Source organism: Myodes glareolus, chromosome 19, assembly GCF_982192425.1.
Source record: "Myodes glareolus chromosome 19, mMyoGla1.1, whole genome shotgun sequence".
In the NCBI taxonomy this organism is placed as follows: domain Eukaryota; kingdom Metazoa; phylum Chordata; class Mammalia; order Rodentia; family Cricetidae; genus Myodes; species Myodes glareolus.
In genome coordinates, this window is record NC_142044.1 from 5,331,685 (window position 1) to 5,352,584 (window position 20,900).

The window sequence follows — 20,900 nt, forward strand, 5'->3', positions numbered from 1 at the left end:
GTCACCTCTTAGCACCTAGACACAGTGCCTTTCCATATACAATGCATTAGGGCTCCATAATTATTGACTGAAGGCAGAGCCATGAGAACCCCCTTCACCACTCCACCCCCGCCATGCTGCGAGGGCCCTGGTGATCCTCCAGGCAGCACTTCCTTTTGCTTCCACCCCCTATCTGCTGTTTTAGGACAGTTCTATAATATCAACTCCTTCTCCCTATACTTTATAAAGGCCCCAACAGGGACCTCCTAAATCCTCCGTCCCTTTAAATTAGCCATGGGACACCCCCAAAAGCAAGATGCTAGTCTTATTCTGGGAAGTTTGGGGAATTATTTTCTTTCTTAAGATTCATTTACATTTTTATGTGCATGGGCGTTCTGCATGCATGTGCACCACCAACAGGAAAATAAACTAAAATATTGATATTTATCAGCTGTAACTTTGAAATAAAATTTCTCACATTTATTTGCATTTGTTGTATCTAAAACTCATTGTTAAGACTAATGTCAAAGGTTTTCTGAAGTCATACGGTCTCAGGTCTTACATTTAAGTCTTATTCATTTCAAGTTCATTTTTACATCTGGTTCAGATAAAGAAGGATTCAATATATGCAGGGTCTCGTGTGGTACCATACAAAGTTTTTGGTTTCTGAAAAAAAAAAAAAGCCCCACTCAGATTTTGATATGAACAGCATTAAATCTAGATCACGTTGGGTGGCATAAACATTTTAACGGCATTAATTCTTATAATCTAAGAATTTCTTCCTTCTATTTTTAGGGCAGTTTTAAAAACCACACAGAGTCATTAGCAGCCCATGAAATACAATCAGGTATAAAATTAGGTTTTCTCATCAAAGGAACACAGTTATTATATAAATCACTAAGCTTGTGGCAAGAAGCCCTAGATATTAGCTAGTAGCTGGAGGGAAAAATACTACTTGTACTATTTGACTTAATGTGACTGCTTTGCTAAATAAAAATAAAAAGATAGATATTAAATATTAAAGATGCCCAGATGGCAGGTAGTGAGCCACTGGAAACAAAACCTAGCAAGTAAACGCATAGAAACAAAGTGTGAGCCAAAGCAGCAACAGGTGAGCCCGTTTTTCTTCAGCATTATAAATCTCTTTATTTGCAAATGGCAATACCAGAACTCCACAGAGGCAATCCCATGCATCAGGCTGTCATTAAAATATGTGGCTCTGTCCCATATTTACGTGTCATGTTACTAGTGCCCTGAGAGTTCACTTTTCCAGTCACAGTGGAGGCAGATTTGAAGGCAAATCATGTTTATATAGATATATAGATTAAATAAAGGTGAACCACCATGCCGCAAACACTGTCTCACTTAGATTTTAAAGCAGAAAGCCACAGGCTATGCATTTCATGTGGAAGTTCATTTTAAAGGAAAAACTATTCTCTAGGTCATGTTCACAGACACCCTTAAGTCAATGCAAAATCACAAATCTCACTTGCAGGGACCTGAGTCGTGGAAGGAGCTTTCGAGGCTTAAGAGAAGATGGAGTCGGAAGAGAATTTCAGAGGGGAAGGGACGCACACAAGCACTATGCTTTTCTAAATGACCCTTGGTAAAATATCAGAGCTGAAGAAATTTAGTATTGCATGTGTCTGCAAAGCCTGGTGAGAAGCCCAGATGTCTGGGTAAGTAACAAAATGAAAACATCTACAGTTTATAAATTACATATTTACTTCAAACACTGATTATATTCTGTATTAGTTACTCTGCTGTTTCAGGGTTAAACATCCTAACCAAGGCAACTTATGAAGGAAGAGTTCTTTTGGGCTTCGGGTTCCAGGGGGTTAGAGTCCAGAATGGTGGGGACAGCGAAGCAGCAAGCAGTAGGCATAGTGGCTGGAGTCGGGAGCAGAGAGCTTACACCTTGAACTGCAAGAAAAAGCAGAGAGAACAAACTGGAGGTAACATTGAGTGCAGGCGGATTTTTTTCTGTGTCCTAGCAGTCACTCCCAAACAACCACAGGAAATTTAATATTAGTTATAAATGCTCGGCCGATAGCTTAGGCTTGTCTCCAGCCAGCTCTTACAACCCAAACTAACCCATTTCTCTTCATCTCTGTGCCGCCCCAGGCTCGCTTACCTCATCTGTGTACTTCCCAGGTAGCTTCTTCCGCATCTGGCTCAAGACTCCTCAGATTCCGCCCTTCTTCCCAGCATTCCCTCTGCCCTGGAAGTCCTGCCTACCTATCCATCTATAAGCTTTTCATTAACAATGAGAACAACATATATTTATAGTATACAGGGATTGCTGCACAGCAACTGAGTGGAAACAGTACAGAGACTTTTAATCTCAAAGCCTGCCCCTACCGACATACTCCCTTCCTCCAGCGAGACCGCGTCAACTGAGTCTCCTCAAACAGAACCACCAACTTGGGACTAAGAGTTAGAATGTCCAAGACCATGGAGGACATTTCTCATTCCAACCACCACACATCCATTTCAGCAAAAAAATCATTTAATGTTGTGTTATAATATTTTTCGAAACAGGGTATCACTTTGTACACATTGACCTATAAAGCCCATGGCAAGTCTCCTGCTTCCACTTACCAAGTGTTGGTTTAATAGCTATGAACCACTAGGCCTACCTATGATGAAAGTTTTACAGAGCAGTGTTTTACTAACAATAATATCAAATTAAGTAACTTTCCTAACTCCTGTCCTTGTGGTTTTTATTCTGAATTTCAGGGGCTGAACCCAGGGCCTCATGCACAGCAGGCAAGTCTTGTACCACTGAGCTGCACTACCGACTTCGCTTTGGGAATTTTTAAAGAGCTTTGAGAGACTTGCCCTCTTAAGGCTGGAATTACCGATAAATACCTAAAGTGATACGTATTTCCAAAAATGAAACACTGGAGCTTCTGATCTGGCACATAAAGAACTTAGAAATGATTGCTTTGATCTAAACAATAAATAAAAACTTGAGCAAATACAAATCAACACCTCTTCTTGGATCTGTCAGAGAAGCAAGGCCACGGGAGAGAATGGCTTCACGGCAAAAGCAGAAGCCATTAGCCAAACCCTCAGGGGAAACAGGTAGAGGACGGAACACCAGCACAGTTGTCACTGAGAGATAAAGGTCCCAAGGACCTCGTCTTTGGGGGCCACCCACATTGCTGTGAGTTCTACTTTCAGGATCTCCAAGAAAAATCCCTTTCTGCCTCCGGGAGGGAGGGGAGAGGAAGCAGTCACTTTGAAATTAGGACTACTGTAATTCGATCTTGATTTCTCCCGCAAGGCCCTCTGTGAAAGGCTTGGTCCCCAGCCCGAATGCTGTTGAGAGGTGGTAGGACCTTTAAGAGGCAGGGTGGCTGCAGGATGGAGGGAGGGAGCTGACTCCTGGAAGCTGTCTCCTGACTCGCGTAGCTCCTCAGGGCACGCAGGCAGAGCCTCCTAGGAGGTTTGCCAACTCAGAGGGCTGTGCCCACAAGGACAGTGGGGATGAGTATCTTTCTATCTCTCTGCTTCCTGGCTTGCAGGAGATGAGGAGCTGTCTCCACCACACTTTCCAGACATGACTGCCTGACCACACGCTCCAAAGCGACAGGGACAAGTGACCACAGACAGAAACCATGAGTCAAAATAAAATTTTCCTCTCACAAGGCGCTTATCTCGAGTATCGCCGCACGATAGAAGGTGGACAGATACAGTGTCGGGCGCTGTTTAGCTTACAAAAACCTGCTCTCAGGAGAAACTACTAGAACCTAAACTATGAGGAGCCCATGGCAACTGGAGGAGGTCAGGCATTCAACATCACCCCTTCTAGCCACCTGGCCTGTCAAAGGGGATTGAAAACTTAAGATGTTCCTGTGAATTCCCAGCTGAAAGTCTCCAGATCACAAAGGCTAGAAGGAATCCAAGGTCCCCTGCAATAGCTCCCCCGCCCACTGCACACGGGGACACCATGTTACAAAAACCCCATCTTTCCCCACTCCGCGGCCCAGTGGATCATGTTCAGCTTTTAGCAAAAATCACGAGGCACAATACAAAGTCAGTCAGAGAAAAAGTAAACCTCAGAACAAGTTTCAGATACAGCAGCGACATTGGAATTTTTAGACTAGCAACTTAAACTAGCGACAGTGAACATGCCAAGGGCTGTGACGAAAACAGTAGGAAATATACAAAAACAAGTGGGAAAGCGTAAGAAACAGAAATTTTAAGGAAGAATGAATTAAAAATTCCTGGATATTAAAAAACACTGTAGGTCCTAGAGTTGGCCCAGCTGTTAAGGGCACTCACTGCTCTTGCAAAGGACCTGGGTTCAGTTCCCAGCATCCACATGATGACTCAAAACTGCCTGTAACTCCAGTTGCAGGGGATCAGACAGCCTCTTGCCCCTGTGGGTACCAGGCATGTGCAAGGTACACTACATACACACGGGCAAAAAAAAAATAAAATAAATGGATCTTTTTAAAGGGAACCACTGTAATAAAAATAAAGAATTCCTATGATGGGTTCATCAATATTAGTAGATTGGAGATTTTTGAAGAGAGATGCTCTGAGCTCAAGATAAATCAATAAGAACTTGTAAACCCCAAAACAGAAAAGCAATGAAATACAATATCCAATACTGGCTAGGCTAAAAACTGTCACTGATGGAACAGCAGAAGGATAAAAGTAAAAAAAAAAAAATTATTTAAAGTCACATGATTGAGAATGTCCAAGATCAATACTAGGCAGCAAAGATGTCAAGATTAATTCCCCAGCATTTCCTCCAGAAGACAAAATAGAGGGACTATTTTCGAGCACATTTATGAAAGCAGCATTGCCCTAAAAGTTGGACAAAACATCATACACACAAGTACCTCTCATGAATGTAGACATAAAATGCCTTAATTATCAAATAATTCAACAGTGTATAAAAATAACTGTGGTAGCTGGAAAGATGGCTTCACTGTTAAGAACACATATGCTCTTGCAGAGGGCTTGAGTTCAGTGTCCACCACCCACATCAGGAAGTTCACAACTGCCCAAGTCTGCAGGGGGAGCCAACAACTCTGGCCTCCATGTGCACCTGCACATACCTGCATGTGCCCCCACACAAAGTTGGGGTGCACATATATACACCTGTATGTTGTGAGATAATTTATTCCATTGTGGAAAGATATGTCACTGTGATTGGTTTAATAAAAACCTAAACAGCCAATAGCAAGGCAGGAGGTAGAGCAGGGACTTCTGGGTAGAGAGAGCTCTGGGAAGGAGAAAGGCAGAATCACCAGAAGGGCTCAGGAGAAGCAGCACTGGGACCATACAGATGAGGTAATAAAGCCATGAGGAAGAAAATAAATTAATAGAAATTGGTTAATTTAAGTTATAAGAGCTAGTTAGAAACAAACCTAAGCTACCAACCTGTAACATGAAGGGCTTGTTTGTTTGTGTTTCTGTCCTGCCCGGTCCCCCAGCTGTTTAGTCCCAGAGAAAAATCACATAAAGGACTCCGTAAGTTATAAAGCTGATTGGCCCTTTAGGTCAGGCTTCTTACTGGCTAACTCTCACATCTTGATTAACCCATTTTTCTGATCTATGTTAGCCATGTGGCTCAGTACCTTTTTCAGTGGGGCAGCTCACATCCTGCTGCTTCGGTGACCTGGGCAGGAGTGGGAGGAATCAACTTCCTCCTCCCCAGAATTCTCATTTCCACTTCCTGTCTGGTTTTCCCACCTACACCTCCTGTCTGGCCAATCAGCATTTATTTAAAACATGATTGACAGAATACAGACAATTCTCCCGCACCACCAACCAAGTTTTCAAAATTAATAAGTCTCCATGCATTATTGGGGAGCCAGTAATCCTGACGAAAAAGTCTGACTTTACATATACACATAATTAAAAATAAATTAAAAGTATTTTAATTTTAACCTCTGAGAACTAACTCAGAGGTTAAGTTCACTTGCCACAGAGAACCCATGTTTGGTTCCTAGCACCCACACCAAGAAGCACAGAACTGCCTAAAATTCTTGTTCTAGGGGATCTAAAGCCTTCATCTGGTCTTTGTGGTCACTACATGATTGTGGTGCATATAAGACAAGCAGTCACTCTCTCTCTCACACACACACATACACATAAACACAATTTTAAATTTAAAAGTAAAGAGCAAGATTAAGTCATTTAAAAATTGCACATCAGGACTGTCACTGCCCAGGAGCAGGCCATATCAGTCAGAAGAGGTGAGTGACCCACCTACCCGTGGAACTCCCCCACTCTCTAGATCCTAAATTTGGTCCCCAAAGACCCATTCCGCTTCCCCCACATCCTGTCCCATTGCCCACTCCATTGAAGTGCACTTGACCCCACCTCTGTGGACTCCAACTGCCCAATGGCAGGCCATACCTGACAGAAGAGCAGGTGCGAGTCAAGAGAGCCAGAAAAACAGATGACGAACTCAGGCAGAGATGCCCTGCTGGACCAGAGCTACCATCAGCTACCAGAGCCACAGACAAGCAGTCCACCAGTGGATCTCCTCCACTCACGCACTGAACCAGTACCTGCCCTCCTCATCACTGTAGCCCACTGCCCAACTTGGACAGAGACACCCCGCCCCCCCGCCTCCCCCCCCCCCCCCCCCCGCTGCACCAAAGACCAAGCTAGCTGCCAGAAGGCCAGACCCCAACTTGGACAGAGACTGGATCAGAGATCACACCGCCATCAGATATCCAGGCCACAAAGGGCAGAAGATCAAAGAGAAAACAAAAACTGAAGAATAAAACACCCATCCAACAAAGACAAACTCAGAAATTAGCACCCAGATTTAAAATCATCCCAAACCTAGATGCCTAAATCCCAGTTGAAGAACACAATCAACAATAGTCAAGGCAACATAGCACCACTAGAGCCCAGCTATCCTACACTAGCAAGACCTAAATGTTCTAGCACAACCAAAGCACACAAAAAGGGCCACCTTTATGAAGATGATACAGGTCAGTAAAGAGGGAAAAAAAAACCTTTAAAGAAATCAGGAAAAGACAAACAAATAATTGGAGGAAATAAATGACTCCCTTAAAGAATTCCAAGAAAACAAGCAAACAAACAGGTGAAGGAAACTATTCAAGACTTGCAAATGGAAATAGAAGTAATAAAGAAAACACAAACTAGCCGAGCAGTGGTGGCTCACACCTTTAATCCCAGTACTCAGGGAGACAGAAAAGGTGAATCTCTGTGAGTTTGAGGCCAGTCTGGTCTACAGAGTGAATTCTAGGACAGCCAGAGAGACAGAGAGATCTTGTCGAGAGAGAGAGAGAGAGACAGAGAGAGAGAGGAAAAGAACAGAAAACACAAACGAGGGATTCTGAAGCGGAAAATGTAGATAAGTGAACAGTAACTACAGCTGCAAGCATCACCAACAGAATACACGAGATGGAAGAGAGAATCTCTGGCATTGAAGATACTATAGAAAAAATACATTCATAGGCCTGAAGTTAATAGAAGGGCAGAGAAGGCTCCTGTGAGAGGTCATGGGCTTGGGTTGACTATGTGGAATGCATGTGTTTGGTGGGTCATTAGGTATTATCATGTAGGTAAAGGCTGACAGAAATGTTAAAGGAAATGTTAAATTTAAAACACTCCTAACACAAACTATCCAGAAATCTGGGACACTATGAAAAGACAAACCTAAAAATAATTGGGGACAGAAGAAGAAGAAGAACCCCAACTCAAAAACCCCAAAAATATATTAAACAAACGTCTTAGGTTTTCTATTGTTGTGAAGAGACACAATGATCACCAGCAACTCTTAGAAAGGAAAACATTTAATGGGGTGGCTTATAGTTTCAGAGATTCAGTCTTTTATTATCATGGTAGAACACGGCAGTATGCAGGAAGACGTGGTGCTGGAGAGAAGCTAGCACCAGGAAGTGGTCTGTCTTACTGGGTGTAGCCTTGAGCATATGAGACCTCAAAGCCCATCTCCACAGTGACATATTTCCTCCAACAAGACCACACCTATCCCCAACAAAACCACACCTCCTAATAGTGCCACTCCCTTTGGGGGCATTTTCTTTCAAATCACCACAACAAAATCATAGAAAAATTTTCTGAGTTAAAGAAGGACAAACCCATAAAGGTACAAGAAGTTTACAAAACAAAGATGGGATCAGAAAAAGAAATCCCTGTGTCACATAATTATTAAAATACTAAACATTGAGAACAAAGAAAAATATTAAAAGCTGCAAGGGAAAAAGACCAAGTAGTATATAAAGGAGACCTATTGGAATAATACCTGACTTCTCAATGGAGACTGTCCAGAAGGGCCTGGACAGATGGCTTATAGACTCTAAGAGACCATGAGTATCAGTCCAGACTACTACACCCAGCAAAACTTTCAATCATCATAGAAGGAGAAAACAAGGTATTTCATGACAAAGTCAAATTTAAACAGTCTCTATTTACAAATCAAGCCCTGTAAAAGGTACTAGAATGAAAACTCCAACCCAAGGAAGGTAACTACACTCATGAAAACATTGGAAATAAATTATCTCATACCACCAAAACCCAAAGAAGGGAAATACACACACACACACACACACACACACACACACACACACACAAGAGCACACACACTACTACTACCACCAATAACAAAATAACAGGAAATAACAATCATTGGCCGTTAATATTTTTCAATAACAATGAACTCAATTCTCCAATAAAAAGACCCAGGCTAACAGAATGGAGAAAAAAACAGGACCCATCCTTCTGCTACATATAAGAAAGACACCTCAACATCAAAGATAGACATTACCTCAGAGTAAAAGATTGGAAAAAAGATTGTCCAAGCAAATGGACCCAATAAGCAAGCTGGTATAGCTATTCTAATATCTAACAAAATAGACTTCAAACCAAAATGAATTAGGCTCACTGTTCATGCATACAGAGATGAGGTTCCTTTAAAAGGCCCTGCTGTGCAACAGAGCACTTGCGCAGTCTGCGTGTTAGGTAAAAATGTGTCTGTTGCATGCAAACACAGCAGCTGCCCAGTGCTGGGATGGTTGGGGATAGTCAGAATGATTAGCACAAAGGGGGTGGAGCCAGCCACAAGGATGTTTGCTAAGCTAGCCTCACTGAGGAGGCCCTAAAATTTAAGGTTCAGCTCTTGTAGTTAGAGGATGCTGCAGACATGCAGAAAGCCAGGTTCAAGCTGAAAAAAAAAAAACTCTGAACAGATACAGTATGTTTAAAACTGTGTTTATATGTTTTAAAAAAGAAAGGAATACGAGTATAGACAGTCATAGAAAAAAAGAGTTTAAAAATAATAAAGTCTTTTAAGAGAGTAAAGTAATATAAAATAAATAAGTCACATAAGGACGGAAAATACACAGGGAGTCTGGGTCCTGTATGGTGCTTTGTTGACTCTGAATTTTTTAAATGCTAATAAACAAAAAGCAACAGCTGCTGAGAGGCACTGGATTATGAAAAATGCTAAATTAAATTAAACCAACTTTTATATTTTTAAAATGTCTTAGTGGGGCAGTAGTGGTGCACACCTTTAATCCCAGCATTCGGGAGGCAGAGACAGGTGAACCTTTGTGAGTTTGAGGCCAGCCTGGTCTGCAGAGTGAGTTCCAGGACAGGCTTCAAAGCTACAGAGAAACCCTGTCTCAGAAAAAAAAAAAAATGTCTTAACTTCGAATGGAAGTCAGAAAATATGTTGTGCTGGGGAAAGGTTATGCTTTAGTTTCCACAAGAAACAAAAATCTATGAATTTCTTCAAAATTAATAAAGATCAGATTTGATCAGGGAAGACCTGTTGAAAATCTTGGCTACAGACATAAAGAAAAAAAAGCAAGAAAGACTACAAGACAGGTGACATATGTGCTGATCTCTCTACATGGCAACAGCCCTGAGACTGGATGAAACACAGTAAATCTTGTTGGCTACTAAGTTCTCATGACAGTTTGGTTACATAGTCCCAATGGACTTATAAAGTTGACAGATGCCTTTTACCTGCTCAAATATGGAAGAGAGTCATCTTTAACTGACTTGTACACAACACACATTCCATACTTGTGTTAATACAGATATATATGTTACCTTTAGAAGTTTGTGTGTTTTCAGAAAGAAAAATGAGACAGACACCAATGCAAACAAGTAGCCCAGGTGACCCAGCCTCTCAGAATGCCTCTGTTAGAGTTTCCTCAAAATTCTGCATCCAGAACAACTTCACAACTGCTAGCTGCGATGGCCCAGTCTCACAGACTACAGGACTTCAGATACACTCTTCACTTTCCCATCAAACAGAGACTAAACAAAGCAACACAGCTTTCCCAAGACTTGACCATGATTTCAGTTTTCTCAGGGTCCCCTAGAATTGCCGAGCCCCCAGACAACAGGAAGCAGTCTAGAGAACACGAAACCCACATTCCCAAGCGATAGGGTGGGTGGTTTTTGTTGCTCAATGGATTATAGATGTTTATCATAATTTAAGAGGGTTGCTTGTCAGTTATTGTTGGCCATGCTCAGGGAAAAATACTGAAAAAAAGGAGAGTGGATTCAGGGCTGTCTTTCTGAAAAGAGAAAGGGGAAGGACATAGCACAGAAATGATAGGATAAAAGAGTGGATTGCTGAGTCTGCTTTTGGACTAAAAAACAACTACTAATCTCAAATATTTCACATTGGTACAGATTTTTATATACAGATACAAATTGAAGGTTATCTTGTGTTATAATATATATATTATATATAATGCAATGTAAATTTCTAGTCCTTGAAAGTTATTATTGCAAACTATTTAGGATAATAAAGAAATGCAGGTTAGTAGTTAGTCTTCTACAACAATCAAACTTGTAGTCATGTTAGGTATGTTTTCAGGGTCAAAAAGAGATTTAGATAGAGAGGTAGTCTTCAAACACTTCAGAGACCTACAGAATATGGCATTTAAAATATTTTAATAACCTAAGGTTTTTTCATGGCAGTGAGACACGTCTGCTCTTGGCAGCATCAATCTACTTCAGAAAAGAATTTTAGACATCAGAGAACCTCTATATGGAGTTTTGTTGTGGGATATTTGTACACTGTGTAAAATATAATGGTTTGTTTTGGTATAATAAAAAGCTATAGCTAGGAAGGAGGTATAGGCAGGACTTCCCAGAAGAGAGAGAATTCTGGGAGGAAGAAGATTGAGTTGCCAGCCAAACATAGAGGAAGCAGCACAAGCAATATGGAGAGATGTGGTAATGAGCCATGGGACAGAAGGTAGACTAAAATAAATTAATTAAAGTTAGTTAAGTTAACTAAAGTTAGTTAAGTTAATTTAAGTTAGACTAGCTAGTGGGAGAAGCCTAAGTTAAGGAAGAGCTTTCGTAATTACTAATGAAAGACTCCCGTGGGCGTCTTCCCTCGGGAGAGACCCCGTGCCCAAAGATCAGTCGAAAACACGCAGCCGGATGCAACAGCAAGAGGTTTATTGGATACACAGGTACCTGTGGGCGACAAGTCTCTCGGAGGACTTGCGCGCGCCTGCAGGTTGGGGATGAGGGGTTCTTATAGGAGAGCAAAAGCGCGGGTACAGAAGCAAAAAAGCTTTCATTTCATTGGTCAATTTAAATAAGGCTAAGCTGAGTGGCACACTCCTGACCTTTTACCTAAATACCAAGGAGGGGGTTGTCCAGACCCACCTGGATACCAAGGAGGGGGTTGTGCTACCTGTTTTTTTTATCTCTTCCTGCCTTCCTAGCTTGGCTGGCGACTAGATGTCTGATTGCACAGCCCCTGACTCGTGAGAGGCCCGCTCTGTACGTGACTCAGGCCTCGCAATCCTCTCTTTGTTTCTATGGTCAGACCATAAATCCCTGTCTTGCAGCCAGATAAGGCTGCCCTGCTCTAACTTCAAGTATCTTTGTTTAGCATTTCGGAGGTCCTGAATTAAGCCTGTTATTTGTTCAGCACTCCAGAGGCCCTGACTAGGCTTGTTATCTGTTCATCCTTTGCAAAACGTTATAACTGTGGTTAAAGTTAAAACGAGTTGGGGTCCTTCACTAAGAAGCCTCCACATCATTATTTTAGAGCTGGCAGTTCAAAGAAAACATCTGACTATAGAGTTTGTTTTCATTTGTGACAAAGTTAGCCACCGGGCAAAGAAAATGTCCTTATCTGAACTGTTGACAGTATGCTGTCCTAACTGGACAAGCAGGACATAAAGGAAGGCAACGGCTGAAGGTAGAACATTCTTCAAAATTCCTACTTCACTGAAGAGTCTGTCATATATTCTAGGCCTGTAGGCCAAAGATGGCTGCCCCAACATTACAGAGGTACCTGGGTGACTGTTCAGGCAGTCAGATATCTCTGTCATTTCTATAGTTTTGGAAGTTGTTTGCTCTATATTTCCTCTTTACTCAGGCAATATTTTATCCTTCTTGGATCTCTGATGGGGGTTGAAGACTAGATAGTCATGCCATTTTCTTTGAATAAGTTTGTTATTCAAAAAATAAACTTACAAGAAAGATGTAAAGTTTATAAGGTTGAGAGACATAAAAGCTTAAGTTGTTTATTTAAGAAAATGTTTTAAGGTTTAAAGGGATATTTTTAGGCTGGTAACACAAGATATGATAGAAAGTGGTTTAGGTATAAAACTTTGGACTCATCAAGACAGGATAGATAGTAAAATATTTTCTCTGAATTTCCCAAATACAAATGGGCTGGACATTGTAAATGTAACTCTTGCCTGATAACTGATCTTATTATATATAGTTTTGCTGTGTTAGAGTTAAACCCTTTCCCCTTTATTTAGACAAAAAAGGGAAAATGTTGCAGAATTTTTACATATACTGTAAAGATGTGTCTCTGTCTAACATGCCTTCTGATTGGTTTTATAAAGAGCTGAATGGCCAATAACGAGGCAGGAGAGGGCAGGTGGAACTTCCTGGAAGAGAAGGGAAGTGTAGAAGGATTCTAGGCCTGCAGATTTTTGCCAACAGACTTAGAGCAAGTCAGAGGTGCTGTACTGAAAACAAGTAAACACCACATGATGGAATGTTGATTAATAAACTGGTTGGTTTAAGTGGTGGGTGGGGGAAAAGCCTAAGCTAAGGCCATGATTTCATAACTAATAAAAAGTCTCCGTGTTATTTTGGGATCGAGCAATCCAAAAAAGGTTCAACTACAGGAGATGGAGTAGGACATTTCATACTCATCAAAGGAAAAATCCACCCAATGACATTCAGTTCTTAACATCCATGCCTAAACGCATGGGCACCTACATTTGTATAAGAAACATCACTAAAGCTTAAATCACACATTAATCCTCACACATTAGCAGTGGGAGACTTCAGTACCTAACTCTAATGAATGAACAGGGCATCCAAACACAAACTAAATGAGAAATAATGGAACCAACAGATCAAATGGCTCTAACAGATATCTACAGAGCATTTCATCCAAACACAAAAGAGTATACCTTCTTCTCAGCACCTTACAGAACATTCTCCCAAACTGATCAAATACTTGGTCCCAAAGCAAGTCTCAACAGATAAACATTATATGTCACAACCATCATTTATCCTATGGATCAACATTTTAGAATCAATGTAGACAGTTTATCACATGACTAGGCTAAAGAAGGAAAGTCACATGATCACATCCAAGATTACAGAAAAGTATTTGACAAAATTTGTCTCTTAGAAAACTGGGGCTGGAAGGGGATGTCGTCAAGCTGTGAAGGAAGAAGCTGTGTAAAGAACACACAGCTAACAGATGGGATGGGGGGGGGATCACCAGAGAAGAACAGATCAGAGAGTGGGGTGGGAGATTTTGCATGCTGAGAGAGAAAAACATCTACCTTGCAAAACTGGCTCCAAATTAAAAGGGAAAATCTGCTCCAATTTTCAGTGACCACATCCCCAGCTGTATATGAGATAAACATGAAGAACCCAAGAAAGAAAAGACGAGCACAACCATCACTGTCAGAAAACAAAAATCCGTGCCTTATAGACGATGATGTGTAGGCAAAGGGGCTGAACACTGTCCAGGGTCACACAGTTGGCAGGTCCCAGAGCTCAGCTTTGAAGCCAGCAATTCTGACCTCTCAAGCATGTGTTCTCAATCTTATGCCACTGAAGTAAGCTTTTTATATTGAAAGACACGGATGATCCAGATAATTGTCCGAATGTTCCACATCCACCCTCTAATGTCCCCAAATCATTTTAGTTCATCACTACTCTCTATATAATTAAATGCAATTAAGGATAAAAATAGACTGCACTTCTGTTAAAGAAAAAAACCCTCTAAATCACATGGTATATGTTTATGGATTTCAAATGTATCACATTAAAATGCCACTACCTGGTTCAGGTATTCTAGCCTAACCATAGAAATCTTCACAAAGCTTGTAAGAGCAGGGGAGCCGCAGAAATTTTTTTCTTCTGTATTTTGATCAGGGGCTCATGTTGTATCTCAGAGTGACCTTCAGGTAGCTCTGTAACCTAGACTGGCATAGAATTTAAATCCTTCAGTCTCAGGCTTCTGAGTACCGGAATACCAGGCCCGTGACACTACACCCAACTGAGAAATATTCCTTCTATACAGAAACTTAGAAATTTTGTGAGCAATATTCCTCGCGTGTAGAAGGCGAATTCTCCACAGAGGAACGTCCTACATAGAAACCCATTCTGCAGTACGTAAACTGTCTGAGTTTGAATGATATTAAGATTAATTAAGATAATATTAAATTTTCTTTAACACTACCTCGGCATTTACACTTGTTCTATGCTTTTGCTTTTTTGTTTTGTTTCAAAGCAGGGTTTGTGTGTGTGTGTGTGTGTGTGTGTGTGTGTGTGTGTATAGCCTGGCTGTCCAGGAACTCGGAGATAGGCCTGCCTCTGCCATCCAGAGTGTTGGGATTAAAGGAGAGCGCCACCATGCCCTGCTTGTCCTAAACTGTGGGTAAAGCTGGAAAAGAATTCTCCTCTCCAAATTCATCTCCATTTTAATGTTTTGCAAATCTCAACTCTCTTCTGGATATTCAGTGGTGCTCTTTATCCCAGGTAATGACATGCGACATTTTTCTATAGCACAGTGGATTCGGCTAACAGCAGTCTCAGGTTTTTACAGGCTGGAAATGGAGTGTCCCATAGTAGGCATGCTATTGCTAGTAGGCACAGAGCCTTGGGTTCTCTCCCCATTAGGAACAACAACAACAAAAAAGTCAATTTGCATTTGCCAAAGCGTTTCAGCAAGTTTGTTTGTGCCTCACACCAGTCCTGCAGATTAGATGTAAGAATGTAAAAAGACAAAAAGAAAAAAAATTAGTACCCATCGTTGTTCCCACTTATGCTGTCTCCATAGAGAGGGCTCTAAGCACTCCCACGCCCCTTTTAGGTAATTTAACTTCTTCACCGTGGCAGAGCTGGTGCTACAAATCACGTTGACTAAAGCAGCTGAGCTTCTGTGGGGCTTTTCCATCAGGAAAGCTGTAGAACCAGCGGAGCTGGAGTTCCCTCGGCACCTGCCGTCGACGGGGTGGCCAGAGCGCCCGAGGTAATGGGCTTTTTTAGGCAAGTCCTCGGAAAGTTACAGGCGGGCCAACTCCGGTCTCCGAAGTCACCACGGAGCAGATCCACGCGCGGGAGGTGTGTTCCGAAGCGGGGGAGTCGGCTGTCGGTGAATCCTAGGCTGGATCCGCCGGGCGGCTCGACGGGGGCCAGGCAAGCGAAGAGGTCGCCCGCTCAGCGGCGGCGGGGGTGGGAGGGGCGGGGCGGGCAGGGCGGGGCGCAGGGCCGGTCCCACCGCCGCCGCCGCTGCCGCCGCGAGCCCCAACCTGCCCGGCAGACCTGGCGGCGCACGCAGTCTCGCGGGATCGCCCAGCTCTCGCTCCCCCCGAGGCCCCGGAGGCGGTGGAGGCCCGGACGCTGCCCCCCACCCCGCCGTACCCCACCCCAGAGCATCCCACCCCGGCCGGGCGAACCGGCGGACAGGGACGGAGAGCCACCCGAGGTGAGGCGACGCGGTCGACCCGACGGGGCGGGCGCCGCAGGTGCGTCTGACTCCGGGGTCCCCGCAGGCCCCGGGACACCACGGCTCGGCTGCAGGCCGGGGACAGGTGCCCAGGCGCGGGGCACCGGGAGTTCAGGGGAGTCCCCCACCCACACCGGTGCCAGGAGCTGCGGATGGAAGGTTTGCGCTGGGTGGGACGCGGGTCGGAGAGGGCACGGGTGAGCGCACCGAAGGGAAGTGTGAGATTAACACCATTGTAGACTCACCAGGCTGGCCCGCTCTTCCCTGGGGACCTCGGTCAACCCGGCCAGACAGCGGCCTCTTGAGAAAACAGGAAAAGCATATCCGCGGAAGACTGCCGTGGGAGCGAGTGCTAAAGTTAGAGAACTCTGGGTCTCAGGGAATCCCACTGGGACTGTTTTTCCCCCAATAGCGAGATTACCAAGGTTACCGAGGGACCCTTGGCTGCAGGCCTCCACACCTCCCTTCCAGCCCTTTCCCCACCTCCAACCTGCTCACCCCACGTTGGCCCAGCGTTTCTTCCTAAACCTTCCATCAGCTGCTCTCCAGAATGGAAGCTTCCTTAGCAAAATGATACATTCCATGCCGAGGCAGGTGGAAACGCATCTCTAGGGTGGAACTTTCCATCATCTCCCCCCCCCCCCCCCCGTGTCAGTTACCTAGAATGAAGTTTGACGTGCACTTGATTGAGTGACAGATGTGGCTGATAACACACTTTGGGTTTGTTTTTACAGCAGCTGACCCAGAACTCATTTTTTCAGGAAACAGCTTCCCGCAAAACGGTGAAAATAATGGCATGAGGCGTTTGAACGTTTTTTATCTCTGAATGGGAATCTTCTGACGATGAGAGGGGTTTAAGGTTAACCCTAGCCATGCGGTAAAATCGGAAGTCTGAAGAAAATGGAAATGGCTCCATTTCTGTTGCTGTGCCTTATCCTACCCTTGGTAAGAGGACACAGCCTCTTCACCTGTGAGCCGATCACGGTCCCCAGATGTATGAAAATGGCTTACAACATGACCTTCTTCCCCAACCTGATGGGTCACTACGACCAGGGGGCTGCTGCTGTGGAGATGGAGGTCAGTCATATAAATTAATATAAGTTAGTTTATATGTAGTTTTTTAATTAGCACTTTTTAATCTTTAAATATAGTGTTTTTGTTTTGTTTTACCAATCATGTTTTTAAAATTACTTTTGAAGATATAGTTCTTGCCCCCCCCATGTTTCGTGCACATTAATTTGTTTAGAAGAAGGGTTAGTTCATAATGAATGGTGATTGCAGATGACCGAAACATTTCGCTTTTCTGAGTTTTGAATGGTTGCTTCTCTGAAATGGTGAATTCTGAATTCTTTCAATGGTTGAGCTAAAGTTGAAGAAACTTGAGCATTTTTTTTAAAGATACTTGTCATTTGGTTTAGTTTTTCCAAAGCCAATAAATTACTGAAACATTTTGACATTAAGGACAATGTTTACCAGAAAAGTGACTTTTTCTCAGGCATGACATTACGTATGTGTTCTTTCTGTAAGTTACTTGTGAGAAGAAACTCCACTTGTGGGGTGAAGAGCGGGGTGACACTAAAGATTGCCCCAGGTGCCTCGGTTACCTACCTGTCTCTGGTTTAGAGATAGGCAAATGTCTGAGGGAGGTGTGGGAAGAAAGAGCTACCTGTGGAGACAGGAGCCTGCCCTGCCACACAGATCTGTTAGGTTGATAAGTTTGGTGAAGGAAAGAAGAGACAGTGTTGTTGTTTTGTAATCTTTCTCTAGAAAAGCTCAAGGCAGTAAAGCTTTCACTAAAGTCAGCCTGTCTCCATAGAGAGGAAACCCCTAGAAACAGAATCTGGCGAGGACTTTTACAACTGGCTCTGTTTGGTCTTGCAGCTTTGATGGTCTTCCATTGTCTCCTTGAATAGCTGTCTGACCACCTCGTTCTGAACTCCCATCTGGGCTGGACAGTTTTGGATACTAAGAGGCAACTTTAAGAGAGTCACAAGTTACAATGTTGTAGTTTCAGTAGTTTCCTAGCCCAATGCAAAAGTCTTCTCCCCTGTATCAGATAAGGGGCGCTGAGGACTGAACACGGCCTCTCCCACCAAAGCAGCACGGTCTCCCACTAAGCCACATCCTCAACCCCGTAACACTCAACAAAGGATTCGGGGAGACTTCCGTTGATTAATCAGGACCCTAAGTATGTGTGGGAACACCAGCAGGTGCTAATTACTGCCTTCCTTCTTGCTTTCTCCCATGATGCTATATTCCAGCTCATTTTCTAGTGAGCGTTCTTCAAGCACCTGTTTTAATCTGGCTTCCTCTCTGTGTAGGAGCTGTGTGCATTTTAAGTATGAATGCTGGCAGTGACCTTGTAAATTACTAACATTTACCCTGAGTTCCTTCATGAGGATGGCAGGGGAGGTCAGAAGGACAACACTCGGCTGTGGGAAAGGCTTTCTTGAAGACAGTAAAACTGGTTTCTGTCACATGTAGTTTTTTTTTTTTAGACAAATGTTTGTTTTATACCTTAAAAAGTTTTGTTTTTTGTTTGTTTTTTGTTTGTTTTTTTACTTACATAGCTTCTTCCTCAGGTAGTTTTATGTCTAGACCCCCTCAAGAAGGGTTTTCCTCTTTATTTGTGTGCAGACATTTCCAGTCTCTTCCTGTATCTTCACGCACCACGCGCTCCTGGCTTTGGCATTGTCCAGGTTCCCGGCTACACGTCCAGTGAATTAGTTTTAAGATACGGACTGAAGAATTTCGTGGCTGTCATGACAACCACTTGTTGCTTTGTTCTTTTCTTGTCTTTTTGCAAAGACTTTTTCTTTTGAGACGGTATCTTGCTTAATTGCCCAGTCTGATCTTGAACAATCTCTGGAGGTCAGGTAGGCCTTCAACTTAAAACCTTCCTCCTGCTTCTTCCCCAGTGGCAGGGCTGAGAAATCTGCCAGTAGGACAGGATGTCTTTTCTTTTTTAATGAACAGGGTCTTCGAGTGTTTTCCAGACTGACCTAGAACTGGCTGTCTAGCCCGGGCTGGTTTTGAGCTCCTGGTCCTCCTGCCTCCATGTTCTGAATGCTGGAAATATAGGCACTCACCACCATGCCTGCCCCAGATGTATTTTCTTAGATACCAAGAATTCCATGTAGGTCAAGAGATCTATCCCATTTCTCTCTTTTAAAAGATTATTATTATTATTACTATTATTATTATTATTATATGTGTGTGTATATGTACGGTGTTGTGTGTGTGTGTACATGACAGATGGGTCATGCACAGTGCCAGTGTGGATGTCAGAAACTCTATGTGGAGATGGGCTTTCTCTTTCCACTAAGAGTTCTGGGGATCTAACTCAGGTTGTCAGACGAGTGCCTTCCCCACTGAGCCACCTTGTCAACTCTTCTCTCCTTTGATGGACTCCGTTTTCATTTTCTGCTAGCTAGTCTCTTTTACTGAGTTTAGGTAGTTATGGGACTTTGTTAATCTGTGATGAGATAAGATAGAACACTGGCTCTCAAAGTTTAGTTCCTAGACAGCTGCTTCTGAGCACCTTAGAAACCCAGATCTCTGAAGACCGCATGGCTGTTTAACAAGCTCTTCCAGTGTTATGATTTGTTAAAGTTTAAGACCCACTAGTTAAACCTTTCCCACGAAGGGCCACATATATTGGGTTTTATAGACCAGCAGGCTCTGCCACAACTGTCCACCTTTGCTATTTGGGCAGGAAAGCTGCTGTGGACAGTCTATGAACAAATAAGCATGGCTTTGTTTGGTAAACTTCCATGTGTCTGCAAAAGGGGGCAGTAGGCAGGCCTGCGAGCTGTACCTTGCTAGCCCTTGCTTTACAGATAGAATATCATGGGATAAATAAACATATTATGCATTCTTAATAGTATGTTACCCAGGCTGTATCTTATTTACTGTCTACACGAATTATTCATTTGTGTGTGGTAGGGCACAGAGAGGCCAGACAGAGGAATATGTGGGTGTCTTTCTCCGTTCTGTCTTTCTACCGTACTGTCTTGAGATGTGATCTCTCATTGAGCTGGAATCTCACTGCTTTGGCTAGGCTATCTGGCCAGCAAGTCTTGGGACTTACCTGTCTCTGCCCCCCATTGTTGGGGTCACAGGCATGCATGCACAGCCATGCTCAGCTTCTTATGTGGGTACTGGGAACTCAACATTAGATTTCTATGCTTAGGGCTCTTACTGCTTGTGGGTGGTTTGAAAGAGAAAGGCCCCTTAGGCCTTCACAAGGTGTGAATACTTCATCCCCAGCTGGTGAAACTATTTGGGAAGGATTACGAGGGGCGGCCTTGCTTGGAGGAGGTGTGTCGCTGTGGGTAGGCTTTGAGGTTTCAGAAAACTGATACCTTTCTCAGTCTCTGTCTCTGTCTCTGTCTCTCTCTCTCTCACACACACACACACTCTCGCTCTCGCTCTCTGCCTCCTGCTTGTGGATCAACATGTGAGCTCTCAGCTACTGCTCCAGCACCATGCCAGCTTGCCACCATGCTCCCACCCGGATGGTCATGGACTCTAACCCTTTGGAACCATAAGCCCCAAATAAACTCTTTCTTCTGTAAGTTGCTTTGGTCATGGTGTTTTATCACAGCAATAAAAAATATCTAAGACACTCCTTGGGCCATCCTGCCAGACTCCAAGTGTGAATTTAAATTTTTTAATTATCATTTTGAACTGTGTGTATGTGCATATGCTTGTGTGAAAGCATTGCATGTGAGTGCAGGTACCTGCAGAGACCAGAAGAAGGCACAGATGCCCTGGAGCTGGAATAACAGGCAGTGATAAGCTACCGGAAATGGGTCCTCTACAAGAGCCAGCAAACACTTTTTACTGCTGCGCCATCTCTCCAGCTCCACTCTCCTCCACCATCTGAGTTTTGTTGTTTTTGAGACAACTTCTCACTACATGACTT

The 20,900-nt window shown here is 43.4% G+C and overlaps 1 protein-coding gene and 1 long non-coding RNA gene across 8 annotated transcripts in view; one reads left to right on the forward strand and one right to left on the reverse strand.

Annotated features, from left to right (window-relative positions):
* Positions 1 to 444: 444 nt before the first annotated feature.
* Positions 445 to 16,616, reverse strand: LOC146891115 (uncharacterized). Of its 2 annotated transcripts, XR_014998083.2 has the most exons (4): positions 16,472 to 16,616; positions 16,219 to 16,307; positions 1,768 to 1,902; positions 445 to 645 (listed from the first exon to the last, which is right to left on the reverse strand). It is a non-coding gene; the product is annotated as an uncharacterized LOC146891115 (long non-coding RNA). The 2 variants fall into 2 exon arrangements; XR_015735586.1 differs by lacking the exon at positions 445 to 645 and having other exon boundaries at positions 707 to 1,902.
* The window catches only part of Fzd6 (frizzled class receptor 6), a 31,280-nt gene continuing 25,944 nt past the window's right edge, over positions 15,565 to 20,900 (forward strand). Inside the window, exons 1-2 of one of the 6 annotated variants that reach the window (XM_087898742.1) lie at positions 15,565 to 15,588; positions 16,735 to 17,050. In XM_087898742.1, the coding sequence (XP_087754868.1) occupies positions 16,874 to 17,050 (177 nt within the window). In that variant the 5' untranslated portion in view covers positions 15,565 to 15,588; positions 16,735 to 16,873. The other 5 variants (XM_087898741.1, XM_087898738.1, XM_087898737.1 and 2 more) reach the window with 5 other exon arrangements.